The following is a 25,781-nucleotide window of genomic DNA, read 5'->3' as shown; positions in this document are numbered from 1 at the left end:
TGGCTTGCCCTCGCTACGTTCGCTGGATTATTGAATAGAAAGAAGAAGAGTTATTTGAGTACCGGATCTTACTGTAGATGCAATTTCTGGGACTTTGTTCGCACCAGGGTTTCTTAGCCTCTTAACAGGTTTTACCTAGACCTCCAGGTTACAAGGATGCAAATCCTGAGCCGTCTCGGCAGCTTCGACTTGCTTTCTTTTTTTGCACCACGTTTTTCGTCAGGTTGAAACTGGAGTTGGTTGAAATCGATGGTTTTAGGTGGGTTTGCTTAGAGCCCTCGTGGGAGAAAGGATTTCACTCCTGCAATGGCTTGCCCTCGCTACGTTCGCTAGATTATTGAATAGAAAGAAGAAGAGTTATTTGAGTACCGGATCTTACTGTAGGTGCAATTTCTGGGCTTTTGAGTCAACTCTTTGTTCGCACCAGGGTTTCTTAGCCTCTGAACAGGTTTTACCTAGACCTCCAGGTTACAAGGATGCAAATCTTGAGCCGTCTCGGCAGCTTCGACTTGCTTTCTTTTTTTGCACCACGTTTTTCGTCAGGCTGAAACTGGAGTTGGTAGAAATCGATGCTTTTAAGTGGGTTTGCTTAGAGCCCTCGTGGGAGAAAGGATTTCATTCCTGCAATGGTTTGCCCTCGTTACTTTCGCTAGATTATTGGAATAGAAAGAAGAAGACTTATTTGAGGTTAATTGTCTATATGTATGATTTTTATTTGTTTACGTCATATATTTGTTTATACTAATGGTTACGTGACATTTATATACTGGGTTACCGAGTTTTATGGAATTTACAATATAATATTTAATAGAAGGTTGCCACATTTAATATTTTGTACAATATTATTCTCGTGTGAAGCCCTAGATCTTTTAACATTGGTTAAAATATGAATAAAACTTTTAGATTTATTTAAAATGAAACTTTATGACTTTATAAAAAAATAATTAGCTACTAATTTGCGACATAAAAGTGCAAGGTTTCAACTTCCACTCCAACCAAATCATTTAAGAATGTTAGGAAACATTGACCCGTTCTCTGAGGTACCCGCTGGCGATTATCTGTGGTACCACGTCCTAGAAAACTATACAGACTCTACGTATACAGTCAAGGGCAGGGCGAATCGTCGTCGTCTATTAGCAGTTTTACTTGACTTAGCACGAACAACATTACTGATACTTGGAAAAGAAGAAGCGGTACTTAATTATATATTCAGAAACAGCATACGACGCATTGGCGTACCGAAAATATTTTTTTATATACAAATATAAACTTCCTCCACTTTTAACTACCGTTAACTCTTTCTACTTAATTAGTTTTTCTCTAATAATTTTATTAATTTCCTTTTTTAAATGTTATTATTTGTCAATCTCTTGCTTATGAAATTTATTTGTACACTAATTCATTTTTCACTAAATTTTACACTTTACTAAACACTAATTCTTAATGAACTAATTTATTCAAATACACCGTTTACTTTTAGTATTCCAAACTGCTAAATGCTAAACTGGCACCTATTCATAAACAAAGGATTTTTTGATAATTCGGATTCTAGAATGTAAACAAACAACTATCACAACACGATGTAAATATCCTATAAAAAATATACAAAGAATATTGATTTATAACTTGTACAGTTTGAGAATTGTACCCGGCACGTCTACGAAACTTTAATTTCTATTAATTTTGTTTGAATTGAACAGGACAAGCTTCACGGGTTTAGTCAGTGGACGAGTTCGTAACAACTTGTTTTTATTGCTTGGATTTTACTATTGATAGTGTTCGTTTCAAGATTTCTTTTATTTTTATCATTTTATCAATAAATTCTGCCTTTTGCTTTTTATTATCTTGTAATTTTTCATTTTTTTATTAAAATTTTTTCACTTATACAGATTTTTCTATTATTTTGATTTTTGCGGTTATATTTTTCATATCTCTTTCATTTTTGCTCGTACAAAAAAATAATTGGCATCAAAATAGTCGAAAATTCAGAAAAAAAATTTTTTCAACTCAAAAATTGTGAAAAATTTATTCATGCGGCGAGTATAGCGAAAATTACAAAATCAAATTGATATTGTGAGGAAATATAAATGAAATATGTTTTAAAAAGTTGGTATTATCGAATTCAAAATGGCGTCTTCGTCAATTTATACAGAGTATACTAATATTACGATTCAGTATATGGGTTATTTGAAGAGATATAAAAAAATCTAATAAATCCATATTCTAAAATTATCTCAAAAAATACAAAGTGTTGTATAATTCCGTTACAAACCAAACATGTTTTTTTTTCAAATGAATCCCCCTGTATATCATACGGAATTCAACTAATATTCTCAAGTCCGTTTATAAAAAGGTTTTGTTATGTAATACAGAGTGATTCAAGAGGTTTGTGCTATAAAATACAGGGTGGTGCGAATAAAAGAATAAGAAAATTTCGTGTTTTCCTTCATCTCGAATACAAATAGAAAATAACGTGTCCATAGCTCATAAATGACCCTGTATAATATGACAAAACCTTCGATGAAATTGTCAACCTAAATTCGGTATAATATACAGGGGGAGTCATTCAGAAAATAATTTGTTTGTAATTGAAACATTGAAGACCGAAAAGCGTGGTTTTAAGCAACAATATAATTAGTTGATTTTTCTTTATTGTCAAGACAAAATCATACGAAATTAAAGATAATAATAACACCGATGTTTGTATATTCTCTTAATATGGTGAATATTTGATTTGTCCTTGATAAAATTTCTATTTCGATACCAAAATAAGGAGAAAAAAAACTGTTGAGAAAACGTGTGTTGCTGGTTATATGTGTGGGTGTTATGTTTAGACATCAAAGAAAGTTTATGCTGATGTTTCGTCTAAAAATAAATATCAAATACTCTCACGAAAATGTTTGAAATAAACAGACTAAATTAGTTGTTGAAGAGACTTCATATAGAAATGTTAATACTTAAAATCCCAGAATGCCTAGTCAGTTAATGGACACGTGGGGACTACGAGAAGATGTACAGTCATCACAAAATTAATATTAATTCTAACCAATTGTCTTGTATTATAGATATTGTTAGTTTTTTTTATATACAGAATTATGATCAAGGAAATCTATGCAAATGGAAAACTATACACAAATACGTCGAAAATATACAAAAAATTCTTATAAATTAGTTTATTAATTCTCTTTTAAATAAACAAAGATTTTTTGTTCAAATAAGTACTAAACTAAATATGCTTTTAATTAACAAAACAAATTGTCGTAAGTTAAACAGAAATCCACTAAATATTTCCTGAAAATCTCAATAGAAAATGCTCACACACATCAACTTATATAATGTAATTTATTCACATTTTGAATCTGTTGAAGCTTGTCTAGAATAACAGCCTGAAAAATTCTATAAAAGCCGCTGGAGTAGCATAAAATTTGCTGAAGTTCTTCTTCTATTTATTTTAAAGCTTCCATATATCCCCCAATTTAGATCTTGGGATGTCAATATCCGTGATTCGATCCATCTCTTTAGAGATATGCCTACTGATCTTCTGGTAGTTGGATTTTCCTTTCAGGCTTGTTTCTACAGCTGATCCTCCTCATTTTATCGACTTGTACCTTCCACCATCGTCTTTTCCTCACTACCTATCTGTTACCTGGTGGTTTACTGTCCTAAAGGGTTACTCCTGCCATTAATCAAAAGGTTTCCATTTTTATTGTTTTGTTCTGTACTGGGTTTTTGATTATTAGACATTATCTTGTAGATAGACATCTTCATATCAAATCTTTTTGCCATTTGGTTGAATCTGAAAAGCATTCGTTGTAGATTGTCTTCATCTTCTCCTATGAGGACACCATAATCTGTGTAGTATACAATTTTGAACTCGTTGTTTCCCACCGTGTATTCTCTTCCTGCAGTTTTGATCTAGAAGAAGGTTAAAAAGCACTGGCCTCACCTAAAGATGATGGTAGTTGCTTGAAAAACACCAATGTATCAAAAAGTACACAATCTATACAACATATGTTTCAATTTTGAAGACGCCAAGTTTTTTAGCTTGGCAGCCATCAATAGAGAATGTAAACATCGTTATTTTATACAATATTTTGATTTGAAAGACGTTAGCCCAACCAATAGAGAAGATTAACTAGATTATATTCCTCTGGATGAAACTACTCCTACATTATTAAATGTAAAATATTGGGTAGCAAAGTTTAGACGAGACTGAGCGACCTACGAAGACCAGCAACGCAGTGGTCGACCAAATGAGGTGACGAAACGTTGAAGAAAACCTACAAAGTGGTACTGGATGATCGTCGACTGAAAGTGATTGAGCTAGTAGACACAAAAAGTGCGGCAAATCGCTTATTGAAGCTGTGTACAAGTTGGGTGCCTACGATGGGACAAAAACAGCGTCTTGTTTGTTTCCAGCGAGTGTTTGGCAATGTTTCATAACATGTATGGAACGTGGGTCCATCACTTCATGCCTGAACCAAAAGAACAACAAAACAAATGGACTGAAAAAGGAGAATCGGCTCCAAAGGGTTCCAAAGATCCTTCCATCTGTAATTGATGAATTAAAGTTTGAATTGCTACCTCCTACACTCTATTCGCTAGATTCAGCTCCCTCGGATTATTTTCTATTCCCAGGCTTGAAAAAATTGCTCGGTGGTCGAAGATTTTCCAACAATGAAAAAAAAAATGAACAAAATTTTCGTGTTTTATTTGATGGGCGAGGTCCTTCTGGGTTTATCTTCGTACAGGATGGGCAACTAAGAACGACCTTTGGTCAATTATCAGGACCGTATTATATTACAACTTCAGGGGAAAAATAAAAACAAAAGTAGCCCCGAAAACCCGTGGAAATCATTTTTAAAAGTTTAGGTCCCCACCAGAAGACGAATTTGAAAATATAAAATTACATTTTCTTAAATTTAATCAATTAACTGGCACTTCATATACGATAATCGAATTTATCCACAAAATCTGCGCATTTTCCATTTCACAAGTTTTAGTTATTTCTTCAAATTATAGATGGGGGAGAGTGGGAAACCTTGTTATTAAAAAGTCCGGTTCTGCTCATCTGATTTTCATAAACTTTATATTATTTGAAAAAGCTTTTCTCCAGCAATACAAAATCTATAAATTCCAAACAATTTAATTAGCACAGTGAATGCTAGAGGGCGTTCTTTATGACGATATCTTTTTTCTATTTCGAGATATATGTATAAACCTCGTATACGATTGTTTATATGTTTCTATTGCTAACACAATAAACAATCAACAATTTTTATCATTATTTGTTAATATTATAATAACTAGACTTGATAGACATTGTTAGATCATGTACTATTATTTAAACAATGTTTGAGGTGAACGTATTTTCGATATCTCCGTAATATCGAATTATTACATCCCTATAGTTGTTGAAATAAGATTTTTCCACTGAATTTTCATTAAATCCTAAGTGTATGTCACAATAATCAAACTCACATTGAACTAAATCTGGTTATGTTACTTCCCTGAATAAATAAATTTTTATTTTGTTACAGATATTCAATACGCAAAATGATTTGCTCAATGAGCGCTCGTAGCGGCAAAGGGCGCTTCATTACCAAAATACTAACGTTCGGTATACTTTGGGCACTAATAATTTATACGTTATATCAATTTCGATCGATAACAATAGATGTACCAGTACCGCATCTAAATAGCAGGTAAGATAAAAAATTTTTATAGTCCGTTCGAAAAGTACTTGACTCGATAAAACTATGACAATAAGTCACGACAAAACTATTGAAATTGAATGTCATTTCTGATAAGTTTTCGAACATTAGTGTATTTTAATATAGTCCATGTTTCCAAAGAATCAAACTTATTCAAGATGTCCGAAAAAAGTTTAGAGACAAGAAAATAACCTTTTCTAACTGAAGGCAACAGACGAAGGGAAAACTGAATTGAAAACAGTGAAATAAGAAGGTTTCAGTTAAACTTAAACCCATTGTTAATGGTTATACCATATTGTGAAGCCCCTACATCGTTTCTTCCTCTCTGACCTTACCTTCCTCCTCGTATTGTTGAAAAAACTAACGAGAATAGTCACTGCGTTGCTATTTATGCCCGCCAATCAACATCCAGGAGACCCAGCGAACATACACCTAACCTAACATAACCTAACCTAACCCAACATATCTTTTTTTATAATGGATAATCGCGTCTTCAACTTCAGTGCAACCCTCAGCAAAATTCTGCATCATTTGTTGGACTTACTGAACTGACATTCATTCTTCATCATAAACCTCAGTCAGTTCTCGATGAATCTCTACGTGCGGTAACTTCCTGGATCGAAAGTGGCGCTCAACATTTCATTTTCTAACCACAGCCAAGCTCCGGCGGGCTCGAGAGTGGGGGAACAACTACGTATTGCACCGTTGCCGGAATTACTCTAGGACTTTATCTCGATGCTGTAGCTCAATGATAACCTTACTTTGGTACTACCCCCGTAGTTTCGAAAACAACGCGTCAGTAGTTGATGAGTTTCTTAAGAATACCTATATTTGAGCCTCTATTTTTTGTCCAAGTTGGAATTTATGGAACCGTTGGTGATATTCATACTGAACACACTATTTATTTATAGCATTACACCAACACTCATAATTACACTGTCTGATATGAACGTTTCGATTACCAAGTTATGGTCTTCAGAGATTGAAGGTAGTGGTTACTGTAAACGGTGTGTTCAGTATCTATTTTTCGTTCTTTGATGATAAATGTGTTCGTTGTGAGCGTTTTCTTAGTGGAATTGTGACAAAACTAAACACCAAAGTGTACTAACTCTGATATACTACCGAGCTTTCGAATACTTTCGATGTATTCATCGTCAGAGACTGAAATTATAACCGAGTGCAAAATAAAAATATGTATAAAACATTTTGTACTTGATTATAATTTTAGTCGCATACTATTTTGCCACAATCCCACAATGAAAACGCTCATAATCTAGCTGGCAAAGACTTCATTCCAATTTGTTCTTTTTTTTTAATATGTTTGCCTCGGATTTCTCTGTTTTATAATATTGTCGTGAAAAGTGTTATTTTTCAGCAGTTAACTAAATTCAGTGAACTTACCTTATTTTTCAGGTTACTTTTACAAAAAAGGTTGGATCCTCTCACCAGACACGCCGACAGCACTACGGAAAGCAACGACTTGGAACCGTACGTAGATAAAAGCCCAAATTTATCGGAAGATATGCTGATAGACGATATTCAAAAAAGAATGCCAAATTTACCGATCATCTATTGGAATAAAAACAAAAATAAACCGATGGGATACAACAACACTTGTGCAAGGTAAGTATTACCAGCAATCGATGCCCTTAATCACGTACTGTAATTATTATCTTTACAATGTTGGACAGATTTCCATCAATGTTCGATTTGGAATTCAACAACATATATTGGCAAACTCTCCGTACCAGCAACGGTACTTTCCAATTATTCGGGGCTTATTTGGACGCGAGACCGAACAACAGACTCGGTCCTACTGTCAGAATCCTAGGAATGATCGATAGGATCGAAGCAAGCGTAATCACGTACTGCCAATTCTGGTTCGACGGCAAAAAAGACCCTGTAATATCCAAAAGCTTCGAATACAAATATATATGGTAAAACGTCCTGAATTGTTGTTAACGTTGTTTATAATTCGTATTTTTTAGGTATAAGAAGTGGGGAAATTACAAACAAGGTATATACCAACCGTATCTCATAGCTTGTATCCTTCCGTCTAAATACAAAGATCAAGTACCCCAATCTGTATCTTTAGTCGAGAAGCAATGTGAAAACGCCACCAACAATTTGAGAATCATTTACGAAAAACCGGCGCAAAAAAAAGATTTCGCTGTCTGCGTTAAAGGTAACTCGTATATCTATAGATAAGAACGTGATTATTGTGAGATTGTGGCGATCAAACACCAAATTGTACTATTTTCAATATGTATTCCAAGATTTCGAATAATTACATTATTATCATCAGGAAATTAATCGATAAATGTCTTTTGTGTAAATTATCAAATTCGTGTCATTCAAAATGACAATCACCACAACAATCACGTTCACAAACTAGTTCCAATTCATATTTTCATATATTAAAAAAATTTTATTTATCAGGATTGGATTTTCTTCACGAAGATCTTTCCGTACGCCTCGTAGAATGGATCGAACTTTTGAATCTACTCGGAGCCGATAAAGTTTTCTTTTACGAGCTACACGTCCACCCTAACATCAGCAAAGTATTAAAACATTATGAACAAGAAGGAAAAGTGAGTCTAATTTACTTGTACCAAATTTTTCATCCTATTAACGGAAATGAGTCCAATTTATCTGTACACGAGTTTTACAAAATTTGGTTTTTAAAAAATTAAGTGGGTAATTTATCTGTAATATGTTTTTTTCGAAACTTTGTTTTGAATGTGTATAATGAGTATAATTTATCTTTAGTCAATTTTTTCAAAAGCATCTAAACTGAGAGAGTTCAAATTAACTGTGTCCAAATTTTACAGAATTTCAAAAAGCTACAAGTCAGTCCAATTTACCTGCATCCAAGTTTTTAAAAGTTTGAATTAGTTCAATTGACTTGTATTCGTTTTTTTTTCGATTTTGCAATTTTGTTTTGAGTATGTTACAAGTCAGTCCAATTTACCTGCTCCCAATTTATTCAAATTTTCAATTAGTCCAATTGACTTGTATTCGTTTCTTTTTCAATTTTGTAATTTTATTTTCAATATGTATAATGAATTTAATTTATCTTTAGTCACTTTTCTCAAAAATTTTTTCCAAAATCTAAACAGAGAGAATCTAAATTGGCTGTGTCCAAATTTTAAAAAGTTACAAGTCAGTCCAATTTACCTACTTCCAATTTTTTCAACTTTTCAATTAGTCCAATTCACTTGTTTCCGTTTTTTTCCAATTTTGTTTTGATTACGTATTTTGAGAGGAATTAACTTTTTTTGAAATGTTTAGAAATCGTAAAATGAGTTGAATTCATCTGTGCCCAACTTTTTAAAAAATACGAATTCTCAAAATTACATTTGAATAAACTAAAGTATTAATTATCTGTAGATACCATATTTTTCATAATTCTATTAAAAATATAAGTCTAATTTATGATTACCCATTTTTTTCAAAATTTCTAATTGAGTGAGTCTAATTTATATGAACCCGAATTATTCAAAAATTTAAATTCTTAAAACGAGTCCAATTGAACTTTTTCAAAATTAAAGAACATTAAGTCTAATTTATCACAATTATTTTATAAATATTGTAAAAACGCCAAGTTAGTCTAATTTACCTGTACCCTATACAATTAAAACTTTTTAGAGCAATCATGATTTGATATAAAGACAGTCCAATTTATGTTCACCCCTTTTGTAAGAAATATTTTTAAATCATAAAGTGAGTATAATTTACCTCTACCCAAATACTTCTAAATTTTCATTTTAAAACCGTGTAGTGAGTCTAATTAATTTGATCCTGAACCATTAAAAAATTTATTTGAAATAGTTTTTCAAAACTAGAAAAACTTTTCACAATTCTTGTATAAATATAGTGAACAAGTTAGGCCAATTTACCTGTGCCATATTTATTTAAAACTTGTAAGACCAGTTTACTATATTTTTTTTCAAATGCAATTTTTAATTTTAGGTACACGTGACGCCCATAAATCTCGCTGGTGGTCAACCGAATGCGCCATCATTCCAACATTTATACCTGACGAAAAAAACAAATCAGAAAAGGCAGAACGAACTAATACCTTACAATGACTGCTTCTACAAGCATATGTATGAATACAAGTAAGTAATTACACTATAAGTACATATAATAATGCACGGTCTATTTCTTTCTAATTACAGGTAATTGAATTATTAATTAATTTCAATGAAACTTCGTTCTTAAAAGAAACCATATTTGATTTATATTCAACAAAATGTCTCCTCTTGTAGGTACATCATTCTTTTGGATATTGACGAAGTAATAATGCCACTCGAAGGTACCACTTGGAAGGAACTCATGGATAAAGTTTTGGCGAAAACATTAAAAACATATAAAGAAGAAAGAGCCTCGTATAACGTCAGGAATGTATACTTTTTGGACGATTTAATACACGATCACGGATGGTTCAAAGATATACCAAAGTAATATATTCAAAAAATTATTTATTTCATATTCTTTACACCCCAACTATTCACTAACACTCAACACTAAATTATTCACTCAACATCTAATTTATTCAAATCCATTTGTCACTGTATTCAGAGACTATACTCTCGCTTTATATATTAAAACCGCATTCTAGAACATTTCGACTTTCGGAAATCTTTAGTTTACTGTAAACAAACAAAAACGACTTATTATAAATTGTTTCTATAAAGAAAAATTAAGGTAATCAGGTCATTCGCTAACTTTTAGCTTCGATAACATATTCTGGTTTCACGGTCTAGATCAGTGGACGAGTTCGTAACGATATTTTTCATTTATAGATACATGCACATGTTGCAACACGTCTACCGAACGAAGAATTTCACCAAACCCGGTCAATACGTCAAATGTTTCCACAACACAGACAAAGTATTGACTCTACACAACCATTTCCCTCTTAGTTGTATCGGAAGCGGTTGTACGAGTTATCCCATCGAAACCGAAGATGCTCAACTTCATCATTACAGAGCCGATTGCGTGAAAACTTTGAAGAAAACCTGCGAGGAGTTCAGAAAAACCAGCGTCATGGATACGACGATATGGAAATTTAAAGATACCCTTATTCCGAGGGTAACGAAGACTTTAAGAACGTTAGGATTTTTTGGTAACAGTGAGAATAATACTAATAGTAATAATATTATAAGGAAAAGGTGATTCGTTTATCGATGAATGGTGGTTATTAAATTTACTGATACATATAATAATCGATTTCGTTTAAAGCAATATCTCATTTAAATAACGAAATTTGGAAGCGTCATTTTTGCATAAACACATCTATAATAGAGAAATTATGACTATTTGTTCAAATTGAGTCACTCAAAACACGCATACCCCTGATGATAAATATCTAATAACTTATATCCCAAAACCAATCGACATAAGAACAAACCAATAATAAAATTTCTATTTATAAGTGAGATCGTGGAAATCACGTCATACTGTCATGTGTCAATTTACCACAATTTCATTTAACCTCTAAATTTACGTCATACTGTCAGGTGTCAACTTACTCCAACTTACTATTATACTCCAGATGGTTTTGGATAAGTTAATGGTATATTTGGGATAACCCCAAAAGAGAACACTAACATTTTTGAAATACTCAAATTATCAGTTATAAATAATAATCAAATTATATCAATTTTGATTTTTTTCATATTTGAAACTATTTTTTCAAATTCTTCTCACTCTTTCGTTTATTATATGTATCATAAGGGAATTAAAAAAAGATGGTAAACTTAAATACGTAACTTTTTTTTAAAACCTCCATAAATGACAAAAAATTATACGAGGGCTATCCAAAATTTAAGGAATTAAATATTAAGAAAAATAATTTATTATCTACAACTAGAAATCTACTAATCTATATACTCATCAAATAAATTTATGTAAATATATAAACAGAATGATTCCTGTAACGATTTCTTTAGTTTCGTCCCATTGCGGGAATCCAAAATTGACGTTAACTAATGGGAAGTTCAGTATATCGGTTTCGATGTTGTGATTTTTCACGTAAATATTGTCCCGAATCCTTCTGACTGCGCCAGTTAAATGATCCTTTCCTTATAAACATCTATAATTAATTTTGGTTCTACAAAATTCGTGATTTACCACGAAAATACTGTCTTGAATCCTTTTGATTGCGCCACTTAAATGACAACTTTAAGAAATAATGGAAATTTAACAAAAAGCTACGTTTTTTAAGTTTTACCTCGTTAATATTTTTGCGTTACCTAGTTCCTGATTTTTCACGACTGATGATATTAACGCAACATTGAATAATCCACATTTTTTCATTATTAACATATAAAAAAAACTGATTGATTAAAAAAATACTGTTATCAACCCTAGATAAAGGGACTTATTTCGGAACACGTCATTAAGGGACTATCGTTAATTTTTCTTCATTTTACGAAAAATATTTCCAGAAAAAAAATTTAAATTCCTATTCATCAACACTGCATTTTTTGCAAATGTCTCTGCAGTGCTCCACGCAGATGTTCACTTTGTCCAAATAAGTTGTTGTTATCCGGCTTTTTTTGACTTGGGCAGTAAAAATATGTTTCATGCTTCTTTTCCTGAGGGATTGTTCAAAATAAATTTTTCCACGACTTTTGAACGGTGGTTGTTTTTACCTCATCCCACGCTGACGCAACCCAGTACGATAGATCTTTTAATGTGACATACTTACCAGTTATTACTTCGCCTAACCTCAAAATCGACATCGCTAGTAGATCCTCTTCATCGCTAGTAGATCCTCTTCATCGCTTAAATTAGGGGGTAGAAAAGTTGGCTTAATACCACCACTGCACAGTTCTTGGGCATCGGGGTGAGATGGCACATAAAATACGGTCCTGAATCCTTCTGACTACGCCAGTTAAATGATCCTTTCCTTTTAAACATCTATGATTCATTTTGATTTTACAAAATTCGGAAATTGTAGATTCCAACTCCAAAAAAAAAAAAAATCCAACACCAACAGAGTTCAGCGCTAATTCAGAGCCAACTAAGTCTAGAATGGGAAGGTACTGAGAGTCTCGACCAATTGTGGTATCCGGAAACAAACGAAATATTACGACAACTATTTACCATCCTAAATTTTACAAATGTCCCGTTATCTAGAGTTAAATAACAGACCAAATTGTATTTAATCAAAATTGTGTATATGTTTACCAAAATATGCGTTTTCAATTTATTTTTCTTCATTAATTAGCATAGTAATAGCTTTCCTTCCCCCCATTTTCATTTCATTGAGATTCATATTTTTTTGCTCAATTGTTCTTATTTTTGCCATTATAAACCCTATTTTAATTTTAAGCAATCAAATACTGTACATAGGAAAACATAATAAAACAGGGTAATCGGTATATAGAGTGAAACAAAATTCAGGAAACTATTCAAAATTAAGATTAAGCTTATTTTGGAAAACTAGAATACAGATTTTTGTAGTGTTATTTTAATTGAATCTCCCTGTAGATTGTGTTTTAATGACACAAATCAATTATATAGTGAGAGTCAAAAGTTTTTTCATATTGGAATTAAATTCGTTAATGCAATTTAGACTGATACTTTTTTAATCATATATAACAAGAAAAATAACAACAAAATTTAATTATGATCTTATACTGACAATTTTATTTATTAAAAATTTTCTGTATTCGAAAAATTACTATAAATAATAATATAAATATTATGACATCTACTAATACCGAAATATATTTACATGGTTTGCTTTACAGAATTTTGTTCCACTTTTTGTTACTTCATTTGGATACTGAAATTTTTTACAGGGTTTTTGCGAATTATCCTGTATAAATAATTGGTTACAAAAGCTTTTTGCTCAAACCAAAATTTAGAATAATTTTAGATTATAAGCCTTTTTGAATTCAAACATTGTATTCCGAATCTAAAAAGGAAAAAGTTTGAATATTCTGAGATGTTTTTATAAAAAATTTTTTTTGTATATAAAATACATATCAATATGACACTGTCAATTTATATATCTTAAAGCGAATGGCTTGGTGCTGCTTTTATTATTTTTTCTTCAAACATTTCTTGGTATTTTTGGATTCTCCCGTTTAATATAATCCAAGGTTGATTGATATATTGATAAAACCTAAACATATGACATCCCTTCGTATATATTTAAAAGGTATTTTTGTACTAGTTAGATGTTTTAAAGTATTTTTAACCACCTTATCAATTATTGTGACTATTGCTTGGAAATACTTTTAACATCTTCAATAATGTTTATAACAATATTTAATAAAGTAAGTACCATAACTAATATATATTTGGGAAACCCTGTTTATTAATTTAGCAACATCTTCAATCATAATTTCGTGATCTTTATCAAATTTTACAGTATGGGTTTCTTGACAAAGGATCTCTACTTAGTATTCGATGAATATGTTTTTTGTTATACAGGGTCCGGTGAACATCAGGAAGAAATTATTTCTTCTAAAATTATAAAATGACAAAAAGCGCATGTGCAGATTTTATTTTTGACTTTATATTTTAAAGTTTATAGCAATAAAAATAAAAAATGATATGAAATCAAAATTCACAAGTGAAAATGCTTTTCTATCAAATTTTAAACCTGGACTTACGTATATTGATACAAATATTCATTATCAACTTCAAAATAGGTTATTTTGGAACCAATACAAGAAACCCAACGCTTAATCTAATTATATATACACTGTTTGAAAGCTTCGTTTGAAAAAGTCAACATAACCTTAAATTTATTACTTTTTACGGCTTCATTTGACTCATAACGCGTCCTTTATAGCGAATTTTAAGTTTCAAATAAACTAAAAAATCACAGTTAACCAAATCTGGCGAATACGGTAGATTAACAATGACTTTCGTTGGTTGTTTCGGTCTAAAATATTGGGCAGTAGAATACAAACCCACTTTGGGATTTTATAGCGCCAAAAAACAAAAAACGAAACCGCGATTCCGTCACAATTTTATTGGTCGAACGCCCTGTATATACATTCGGAAAAATTCAATCAATATTTCGTTATTAAATCGCATTATTCTTCAAGTTTTTTTTTTATTTTGTAATGTTATTTGTTTCATTACCACCACCACCCACTGATACCACCACGACCCTCGAAGAGCCTTGGTTCTGTCCTACCAGATTGATTCAGTCATCACGGTCCAACGCTCGGCGTCTCCACCTTCTTACCCCTAGCTACTCTTCGATATCATCCGGTCATCATTTGCGCGGTCGTACAGGCTTCTACCGGTACGGTTTGCGCACTCTCAGCTCCTCACGCATACGCTCCAAATGGTCTAACCATCTGAGTCTGGCCATATTAACCTGTTACCAGGTTGGGGTCTTTGTAGAACCGATGTTTTTATATTCGGCGTGAGATATTTCGCTCCAACGTATGGTGCAACCGCTCCTCGCGTAGAATTGTCCGATAGATCTCCTTTTTCGTTTTCCAATTCACTAAACGTGACTTTAATCATTGGAAACTGAAGTATGAAGTCTTATTTCCATCGAACTTTCATTAATTTCGGTCACTAGTGATATTTATCAGGGGAAGTTTTTCCGTTGACATAACCACGTATTTTGGTTTGGACTCGTTAATGATGAGCTCCGTTATACCAGATTCCTCCTCCTCCAGCTCAAAGCTTTCTTTCAGTTCACGATCCCTTCGATTGAGTAGATCAATGTCATGAGCGTAGGCTAGGTACTGCATAGTTCTGTTGAGTAGAGTTCCTCCTCTATTAACCCGAGGGTACCCGAGAGGGATTGAGATTTATCTTATCTTAACTTTTCTATTGGTTATTCTAAAGGGTGTAAACATAAAGTTATCCCAATAATGGTACTCGCTTTATAATTATACAAACATACAGTGTGTTCATTTATCAAGTAACACACTTTCTGTATACTTATTGTAAAACGTGCCTTTGAATAAAATGATCGTAATAGTAATAAGTACTATTTATTGTATTTATAAAATTTTATAAAATAAATAATAAATACGGATTATAAAAACGTCATTTTTCACCCTTAATATCCATTCCACAGCCACATTTTTTAATATATCAATTAAATCAGTGACTTTGTATTGATTCTAGTATCGCTTCTTCGGGCATAACTGCTCCAGCTATACAAGCGGTCATAAAACAAACTAGAGCTCCGCCGAACCAAGCCCTAAATACCACCCTTGTGATCACGTCAGATTTATTAGGAATCAAAGTACTAAAAGCAGATGTCATTATACCTATCGAAGCGGGATTAGAAAACCCGCAGATGGCGTAAGTTGCTACGACTTTCGTCCTGTTCTAAAATAATTTCTAAAAATAAAGTTGAAAAAAAATTATATTATCTCACCGATAACATCCCCGCGTTTATCATCGTATGCATACGTTCGAAAGCAACGAATTCATTCACCATGGTTTTAATACCTATCAATGTACCCACGTATTCGCACTCCGACCACGGTACACCCATTATATAACTCACTGGGATAAATATTTTCCCAGATATTAATTCCAATGATAACACAGACTCGGTGAAACCTAGAAAATATATTAACCAACGGTTTTTCGTATTCTTATCGGTTTAATCGAATTATATTACTCAAATTATTATTTTTCCTACATATCTGATTGTAAATACACCGAAATTTGGTGCGTAGATCGTAATAAAGCCTATGACTGTGTTAACATTCTTCTAATTTGTATCGAGTTTATAAGAAACCCAAGAATGTGTCTCAAACAACACTAATTGAATTTATTTCCAACTGAAAGACTTATTAGACCGTATGGAAGCCTATGACTTGGTTAACATTCTTCTACTTTGTATGTTGAAGAGTTTATCAGAAGCCCCAGAATGTACCATGAACGATACTGATTACATCAATTTCTAACTGGACAATGAGAATGTCTTATGAGATCGTATGAAAGCCTTTGACTGGGTAACATTCTTCCACTTTGTATCTTAAGAGTTTATCAGAATATGCTATGAACGATACTGATCAAATTCTTTTCCAACTGGGCAAGTCTTATGAGTTCGTATGAAAGCCTTTGACTGTATTAACATTCTTCTAAATTGTATCTTAAGAGTTTATTAGAAGCCTCAGATTGTGCCATCATTGATACTGATTAAATCAATTTTTACCTGGACAATAAGATCGTATGAAAGCCTGTGACTCTGTTAACATTCTTCCACGATGTACCTTTGGAGTTTATCAGTGGAAGCCCCAAAATGTGTCATAAACAATTTTGATTAAAACCATTTCCAAATGGACAATAAGAAAGTGTTATTAAATAGTATGAAGGCCTCTGACCTGGTTAACGTTGTTTTAATTTGTACCTTAAGACCAACTGGACAGTGTTTTTGTAACTCCTAGTGGAAACTGCAATTTGCCTAGATGGCAATAAGCAGTAATAACCGAAATAGAGTGTCACAACTGTAAGTGATCTTTTTGAGGTTATATTTCTAAATGAACTAAGTTTATTATTGTCTGAATCCTGTAGACAGGTTGAATGTTTAAAATCGTTTCAGTCAACGCGCTTCATTGTTAAAGCGTACATTTAATTGTTTGGCAAATACATAAGGGTGCACTACCATTGCGTTACTACATTTTGATTAAAATTTTTTTATCATCTAAGAAGGTGACGAACTTCCAGTTAATATGAGATGTAATTGACTTACAGGGTCAGGTATAAATGTAAAGACGTCTTTATCTGTGTCAGTTTATTTCGACATATGACACAGTGTGTCATATGTCGCCATATGATATGTGTCATATGTCGAAATTATTATGTTATAATAGTGCGGCCCTGCACTTTGCCCTTCCAATAAATAGCCATAAATTTACGACTTTTAGATCTTATGTAGTTTTATATAAGTTTCGGTAATATTATTTTGTACAGTAACAGCGTGAAATATGATAAGATTTAATTTAAACTTAGTGTATCTTCATAGAAATAAAAATAAAAAAATGAAATTTTGACACTATATTGATTATTTCTTTCGCTATCGATTAAGATATTCAAAAATAATTTCGATTTTGTGGAAATAATGATAGAAAATGGAAATTTCTTTATTATATTTAGAATAAAAAGCACTGATTTCTTCTTAAAAATAAAACTCGTACCTACTAATTCGCCTAACCACCCCAATACACCATTAATGAAGTAGACAGCAGCCAAAAATGCAATAAGTCCAGCTATTATACCGTGTACTAGATTTACCGCATTCGAAACCCCTTTAGAGGCAGCCTCTAATACTGAAGTATATTCCCTATAATGAAAAAAAAAATATACATATAAAAACTAATCAGATAAACGAGGTTTTTTTGTAAAGTTACCGATCTAACAAGACATCTTTTTACATAATCATTTTTATATTTCAACTTTCAAGTCAATATACACTCGTTGACGCTTTCCAATAACAGTAGTCGCCTTTCTAATGAAATTAGGCGTTCATATATCTATAATCTTGAGGTTGGGACACATGAAAAAGTCGCTTGAAGCCAGGTCTGTTGAATACAGTGGATGGTTAAACAATTTTTAAATTTTAACCAAACTCTTTTTGTAATTTCTCCCTTTAACCTTCAATGATATCGCTGGTTGTCCTGAACGCTCGTCATGAGTCAAGTTGAAACGACCACGTTCACTTTTACATTTGCGTTTCATTTCTTTCAAAAATAAATGAGTGTATTACGACTTGATACTCAATTTTTTCTGAGCTTCCAAAATATATATTTAATAACTGCACGTTCTATTGCTCCACCCTGTAGTATTAACAAACACCGTTTCCAGATTACACTGTTTTGCACTACACTGACTGAATTGATTATAGACCCAGTGCAAGCGGTACAGTGATAACTAGTTCTCTTGCACTGTTACTAAGAAAATCGACACTAGCGCTGGTTCTGGAACTTGTTCTGCCAGTGGAGTTACCAAGAACAAACCTTATGACGTAAGAATTTGTTAATTATTTAATTCGTTACTTGTTATTGCTTTGTAGCCATCTTAAATATGATTATACTTACATTTTTGTTTCTCTTATATTTTCTTTGCGCATTTTAACCTCTTCCGTTTCCGGATACATTAATTTACTATAACATAAAGCAGCCGGTGCTGACATTATACTGGCAGTTATCAAATCTTGAGGTCTAGCGCCGTAATTGATATAAGCTGCCATTACCGATCCTATAAGACGGGGAAATTTAAAAAATGGGATATTTAAAGAGAAAAGAAGGAAGATTTTTATAATGGTTGTTTAAAAGATGGTGTCGAAAACATATTTATGTTTTATGTTTAGCTCACCGGCGACTGTAGCAAAGCCTGATAACATAATAGAATGGATTTCGGAGTCTGTTAGATTTTTTAAATAAGGAGAAAGAAGAAGAGGAGCTTCTGTCTGAAAAAAATTAAATTTCAACAAAATTCGGATGTATTATTTAATTATTTTTACATAAAAAACTTACCATGCCTAAAAATATATTAGCAGCACTATTTACACTTTCGCAAATCGACGTATCCATTAAAAATTGTAGTAAGTTTCCTAAAGACAATACGACTTTTTGCATTATACCATAATAATACAAAATATTTACCAAAAAACTAATAAAATATATAGTCGAAAGTGCCTAAAAATTTATTCAAGTAAAAACCAAAAGAAAAAACCAATTTAATAACGAAATTTCTCACTCTAAATGCAAAAACTTGTTGATTCCTAACAAGCTCCACGCCAAAAGGAAATTCAGATGCAGAGAAAGCATAATTAAGAAGAGTATTGACTTTATCTCCTATGCATTCCAAAATATTTCTTCCTAATTCCCACCTTATAGTTATCAAACCGAATGTAAATTGTAGTATTATTCCCCAGATAACAGTTTTCCAGTTTATCTACAAGATTAGACACGAAAGATTTGTACGCAGGTCCGATTCCATCGCATGCGCTCTTTCAAAATTAACGTTTGGGAGAAGGTGAAGTCATCAACTCTATATATGTAATGTCTGTATAGACAATTGGTATAGGAAAAAACGTCCCTATACATTTTCTCTCTCGTTCGAGGCACTTTATCAATACTGCGCATGCTTGAGAATGCGCAGAACCGAACTGGAACCACGGAGGATAGAGAAAGCGTTATCATTTTGTCTTCCTTAGTCAGAACAACTTCCACTTATAGAAACTGTCCATTTAGGACTATTACATATATGATCAACTCGTGAACGACATTATTTTGAAACTGCGCATACGATTGATCCCTAAAATAATTTAGAATTCGACCTGCGAACAAATCTATTCACGTTAAGATGCTAATAAATAAAAAATATTGAAATGAAAATTCGGTAAGATGATAAGCCACTCCTCGACGATCATCATGAAACTCCATAAATAGACAATTGATATTACGAGAAATTTACTTCCGGAGATACCGGAAGTTGCCATTATCTTAGGAGGGCTTCATTCTATCTATTGATTTTTCGTGAAAATAATGCATTTGCATACTTTTTACACAGAAAATCTTCTGCGCATGACTTTTCACACACAGATAGATTTTGATGAGATCTATCGAACAAATAGCTTTACATTTTTGAATTGAAAATTAATACTAACGGACCTGCAAGTACCAATTCCTATATATACGTGGGTGGCTCAAATATAAATCGAAATTTTTGAATAAACGCGCGAAAATTTAGTCTTATAGAAGTAGCTGCACTGCTAGACTGGTCTGGACAGAAACCGCGACAGCGTAACCTCACTTTTCAGTTTACTTATAGTGATGAGTGAGAAGGATGTACGCAACGCATTATTATTAGTTTTTTAGTCAAAGTCAAATCATCCTTCTTATAGAACCGATTTATCGTTATGCGACTATTATTTATTTAGTCAGAGTTAGAATCCTTCGTACACGAATGGTTAGGTTACGAGCCGAGAGATTTTTACGAATAAGGCATTCGAAAGCTTCCGGAGAAATGTCAAAAATGTGTAGAGTATGACGAAGATTAAATAGAAAAACTGTAAAAATATTCAGCTCTGAAACTTAATTAAATTTTTTATAGCAAAATTGCGGTTTATATTTGAACCCTCGTATACAAAATTGTTGAGCAACGTTGCCATATTATATTCTGTAGACGATAAAATGAAAAAATAGTTTTACCTTAGATCTGTTATTGGAAAATATATATCCAATAAATAAGAAAATAATTAGTCCGGATATTGAAATCAATCTATTTCTGTTGTCTTTAGTATCGATTGCTAAATATATAGCGATTGCCGAAAATGTAGATAAGTAAAATATCTTATCGGAAAACCTATAAGAAAAATAAATTTAAAATATAATTTAAATATAAATTTAAATCAGCTGTAATATGTAATTATTTAAATTGTTAACGTTTTCCACGTTGATATGGAACGAGGTAGAAAAACATGTCACGTCAGTTGTAATTAAACAGAACGTTGACAACAGCGCAACTTTTATATGATTGAGTCGATATCGACTTCCTTCCTGTGATCAATTAATGGCTGACTACCTTCTTATTATTTGCAATCCAGTACTTTTATTAACGGCGTTATTCAATTTATATTTGAACAGATTTATGGAGTTTTTGAAAATTGGATAGACCAATGGTCTCACGAAATAAACGTTCAGGTAACCATAAATAAAAAAGCAATACAGTATTACGAGTAAACCATAACCAGTGCATGTTGTTGAGATGAATTCGTTCCAACCGAAATCTGCAAATAAAATTTTGTACTTTCAATTTAATTTGATTCCCAAGCGTATAATACCTGAATAATTTAAGTAATAATAAGTAGCCCAAGCAAAATATCCAGAAACTATTGATAATGTAGAGACAGATATTAAAAATTGTCTTTTATTATCTGAAAGATAACGAGCGTCATTTTTATTTTCCGTGGTAGAGGAATCATTTGGAAGTTCCTAAAAATATTCCAAATTAAAATGTAGTAAAAAACCAGTTAGAAATTGGATTTAACGATGTTATGCATCATAATAACCTAAAAAAAACTTACTGTTAAAATTATTTCTGTAGAATTATTCATTATCAATTGAAATAGATTTCACTTCATGGTTGACGTTCGTTAAAGAAAATTAAATCTCAAGTTGATACCTAAAAATTTACTTCGTGAATATTCTTGTTGGAGACCAACAATAAATTCCAGTTCCATAATAATCATTCTGTTTTTTATGTTTAACATAACAATCCAAGAAAGTTATTAGCTTCCAGGATCACGTATGGCCCCAACGCCTTTGTCTGTGGCAGTTTATTTCGCGCCATGAAACAGTTATAAAGTTATAAAGTTCGATAGATCAAATGTTTACCCGTTGAGGCCACGAAAAATAGAGGTAGTTTTACCAAGCATCCGTGAAAGTACAATTTGAAAAATTATGAATGACTCGATAGCTTTTGAAAAAACACGAAAGAAAACCAAGTGCAACATCGAAATCGGATGATTTTTCGATTTTCTAGAGACAAAAAACGAGGGGACCGCGAAAGTATAGAATTACCTTGATTTTTAAGGTAGTAGCGATACCGAAATTAATCTAATTGATATACAGTAATAGATAAATAATATTTGTATTTATTTATTAATATATTGTGTATTATTTAGTAGATTAGAGGTTAAAATTAAAGAGTCCTATCAAATTAAAACATAAAACAAATACACCCTGTTTTAAAATCAAATAATTTTTATAAAATTAGTGCGACCCTTTACTACTTTGGTGTCTTATCGAATTTTATATAGGCCTTCTCAGATTATGAAAAAGTATTGCACGATTCGTCGAAAAACACGATTACATCTTCAAGTTTTATGAAGGTATGAACTAAAGCATTAAAAATAGTTCCACGGCATTCACGAGTAATTTATAAATATTGAACTTATCTAAAGTTACCTTAATTGTATGAAGATTTAATCCATTGGTTTACACATATTTCAAGTTATTTCTCTTAATACCTACTAAAACATCCGACTAACATACTTCAAACTAAATCTACATAAACTGGAAAACTTGTTTTAAGGGTCAATGGCCCTAGAAATTAAAAAAACTTTCTATATTTGTTTTTATTACATTTATTCTTTTTTATAATTAGTTTATTTATTTATATATATATATATATATATATATATATATATATATATATATAGATATATATATATATATATATATATATATATATATATATATATATATATAATTAAAATTACAAAAACTTTCTATATTTGTTTTTATTACATTTATTCTTTTTTATAATTAGTTTATTTATTTAAATATATATATATATATATATATATATATATATATATATATATATATATATATATAGTGGAACGTCAAAAATTATGTTGTGGGTCAAGTATGAAAAGAATGTTGAACCTACGTTCGTATAACAGAATTTCAACATAGTATTTGGGTTTTTACACGACACGACGTGATGAAAAATTGAATCAAACTAAATAATCCCACAAAATGGAAATACACATCACAAAGTAATACATTTTTATTTAGTTATTAGTTATAGATAAAGAATTTTCAGTGTTGAAGGTAATTTATGTACAGGGTAATTCAAAAATTAGCGTTTGTAATATTACTCATAACAATTTTTTCTAACGAGTTGAAGAAATTTTGATTTGAGTGCTGCTGACATATTAGTCACGTGATGGAAGGTCTCCGCCTATCTACTTCTTAACAAGAAGTTGTTAAATGTTGTTAAAATTAATAGAAATACTTTATTTTTCAATAAAGACATTTATATTCTCATATTTTTGTTACTTCTTATCAAATAAACTTTATTAAGCAATCCTGGGTTTTACTTTTTATTCCACAAGCATGTTTACAAGAAACCAGTAATAAAAATAGTATTAGGTTCGGTCCAATAGTCATAAATAGTCCGAATGTGCTTTTAGATTAAGGGTCAAATTCACAGTCTACGTTTATACTGAACTCATCCTTATTGAATGCAGTGACAATTTATAGACAAAAAGTGATAGTAGGTTCGAGTGAAATTAAGTGAAATTTTATAAATTATAAACGCGTGTTTGCAAACTCGTGAAGATTCTAGTTTCTCGATGTCCGCGCACTTGGCAACATGGACGTTCAACTGACAGCTGCTATGCAATGTCACTCTCGCTTATTACAAGGGTTGTCAGAAAAGTTTAGTATATACGCTTAGCCCAGTAATGTTCTTGAACTTGCGCTTTCGTGCAAATGAAACTTTGAGGTTATGAAACAAAAGAAAAGTAAATACGTATAGGGTGATTAATCAATTTGTGGATTTTAACTATGGATATTACCTAAGTATGAAAAGGTCGTTATCCGGAAATAAGAGCAATTCTTTCTTCTTCAAATGCCATTTACCTTATCAAGAAATGATGCGTAATACTCTACTGTTATTATTTACCTTTTTGAAGATAGTCGTTGAACTTAATCCCACGACTATCCCAAGCCAACGATCGCCATCACAGCTATTAAAAGCGTCTTCGCCTTTTCGGAACAGGTACGCCCTTTGAAATCCTCTCTGTGTATTTCATTGGAAATAATTTATCTCTTTTGAAATATAATTTATTCAATTACAAATATCTCCTACGAGAAGCACTCAGTTGTTTGTAATGTGTAATTTTAGATCTTTTGCAAAATAAGTTGTAATATTGATCTATAAACATTTAAAACACTCCCAAATTGTAAGATTTTCCACGTTTTCTATCGTTATTGAAGACCTAGCCGATAGATTATGATTTTTTTTTTAATTTTTAACACATTTTCTAATTTTTGATGCAACATTTGAGTGAGTTATACCACGGATTATTTCAAAGTAGCAGCGTCAATAATTTTAAAAAAATGGGGCATACAGAGCGTCCTTCACATGCTTTAAGGCAATTAGAATTAATTGAGACACCTTGTAAAGTAATTAAATTTTCAAATACTTACCGTTTTGGTTATGTAAATGTTGCTGTTAAATTGTGAACATTACTAATAACTTTAAATTCATTTATCACGTTTTAAATGAAAAATTAACCATTAATTCTGATTATAAAATAACAAAATTACCCATTGTCATGATTAGGTAAGGAAAATATTCTTAAATGACATCAAAATTCTTTCGAAACAGTACATAATAAAGATAAAAACGATTAAGGTATTTCAAATGTTTATTTATGTAATTTATAAAGCGGATAATTGTTTTAATTTTCTTTTTTTTTTCGTTTTCAGGGTCGTCGCACATAATTTAATTTATGTCGTAAAAATTAAAACACTATGTACAATTATTTGTTATTCTTTGCTCCAAAAATTTGGTGTACAACATTCTTTAATATCAAATTTTGTATCGCCCCCAAACTTTTAACTCATTTGTTTTATGAGATATTAATCAAACTTTATTTCAGAACTGTTTTAAAAATTTTTTTCAACGTCTCATTTGGTTCACCCGGTATTATATGTCTTTTCTATTAAATCGTTTCAATCTCGCATCTATTTTCACTATTTTTCATAAATTATTCTTGTTTTGCAGGGTATTATGCAAGAGGTCTCAATTCAGTACATTTTGGTCATTTTTTTAAAACCTCCTTTTGTGTTACACAACATGAGTCCGGCTACAATGGAATTTTATAATTAATGGAATTCGCGCGCCGCCTTTCATCTGTTTTTTAATGGCGGACGCACCTTTGATATTTGGTTCTAGAACGTTTTATTATAGCAGGCGGCTTATTTACAGTAAATTTTAAACAATTTCTAGGAAAGTCTATTTATTTCTTGCGCTTCTTTTTGTTCTAGAACTTTGTAGAATTCTATTTGTGGTATATAAAAAGTTTATGTAGGGCAGTAAGTTACTTTTGAGTAGTCTTAGTGAGAAGATTGATTTATTAAAAATAATCGCAGAAATTGTTTAAATGATATTTATAAGTAAATTATTGTAAATTAAGTGTTTGTATAGTGTGTAAATAGATTAAGAACGAGGAGAGAGTGTTTATACAAAATAATTTTTTTAATTCCAGATTATTTCTAACATTTTAATTGGTCTCCCTGTATAACACATGAC

The 25,781-nt window shown here is 31.6% G+C and overlaps 2 protein-coding genes across 6 annotated transcripts in view; one reads left to right on the top strand and one right to left on the bottom strand.

Moving 5' to 3' along the window:
• LOC130440568 (uncharacterized) overlaps window positions 1–15,753 on the top strand; it is a 54,109-nt gene extending 38,356 nt beyond the window's left edge. For all 3 annotated transcript variants that reach the window (XM_056773824.1, XM_056773831.1, XM_056773839.1), the window contains exons 2-9: window positions 5,541–5,705; window positions 7,128–7,337; window positions 7,406–7,651; window positions 7,703–7,899; window positions 8,154–8,305; window positions 9,687–9,835; window positions 9,986–10,177; window positions 10,523–15,753. In XM_056773824.1, coding sequence (XP_056629802.1) covers window positions 5,557–5,705; window positions 7,128–7,337; window positions 7,406–7,651; window positions 7,703–7,899; window positions 8,154–8,305; window positions 9,687–9,835; window positions 9,986–10,177; window positions 10,523–10,895 — 1,668 coding nt within the window. In that variant the 5' untranslated portion in view covers window positions 5,541–5,556 and the 3' untranslated portion in view covers window positions 10,896–15,753. The remainder of the gene's footprint in view (window positions 1–5,540; window positions 5,706–7,127; window positions 7,338–7,405; window positions 7,652–7,702; window positions 7,900–8,153; window positions 8,306–9,686; window positions 9,836–9,985; window positions 10,178–10,522) is intronic.
• Window positions 15,687–24,830, bottom strand: LOC130440548 (sodium/nucleoside cotransporter 2-like). Of its 3 annotated transcripts, none has more exons than XM_056773796.1 (13): window positions 24,674–24,814; window positions 22,640–22,777; window positions 21,757–21,854; window positions 21,514–21,664; window positions 21,255–21,459; window positions 20,882–21,035; window positions 19,425–19,622; window positions 19,202–19,363; window positions 19,041–19,134; window positions 18,764–18,923; window positions 17,864–18,009; window positions 16,093–16,280; window positions 15,687–16,043 (listed from the first exon to the last, which is right to left on the bottom strand). In XM_056773796.1, exons 3-13 carry the CDS (start codon window positions 21,784–21,786, stop codon window positions 15,813–15,815), a joined length of 1,719 nt encoding a protein of 572 aa, XP_056629774.1. In that variant the 5' UTR covers window positions 21,787–21,854; window positions 22,640–22,777; window positions 24,674–24,814; the 3' UTR covers window positions 15,687–15,812. The 3 variants fall into 3 exon arrangements, with proteins under 3 accessions (XP_056629774.1, XP_056629791.1, XP_056629783.1); XM_056773813.1 differs by lacking the exon at window positions 24,674–24,814 and adding an exon at window positions 23,127–24,339; XM_056773805.1 differs by lacking the exon at window positions 22,640–22,777 and having other exon boundaries at window positions 24,674–24,830.
• Between the last annotated feature and the right edge of the window lie 951 nt (window positions 24,831–25,781).

Source organism: Diorhabda sublineata, chromosome 1 (genome assembly GCF_026230105.1).
Source record: "Diorhabda sublineata isolate icDioSubl1.1 chromosome 1, icDioSubl1.1, whole genome shotgun sequence".
Taxonomy (NCBI): Eukaryota; Metazoa; Arthropoda; class Insecta; order Coleoptera; family Chrysomelidae; genus Diorhabda; species Diorhabda sublineata.
The sequence above is the reverse complement of the archived record's forward strand: the minus strand, read 5'-3'. Positions and strand labels throughout refer to the sequence as shown.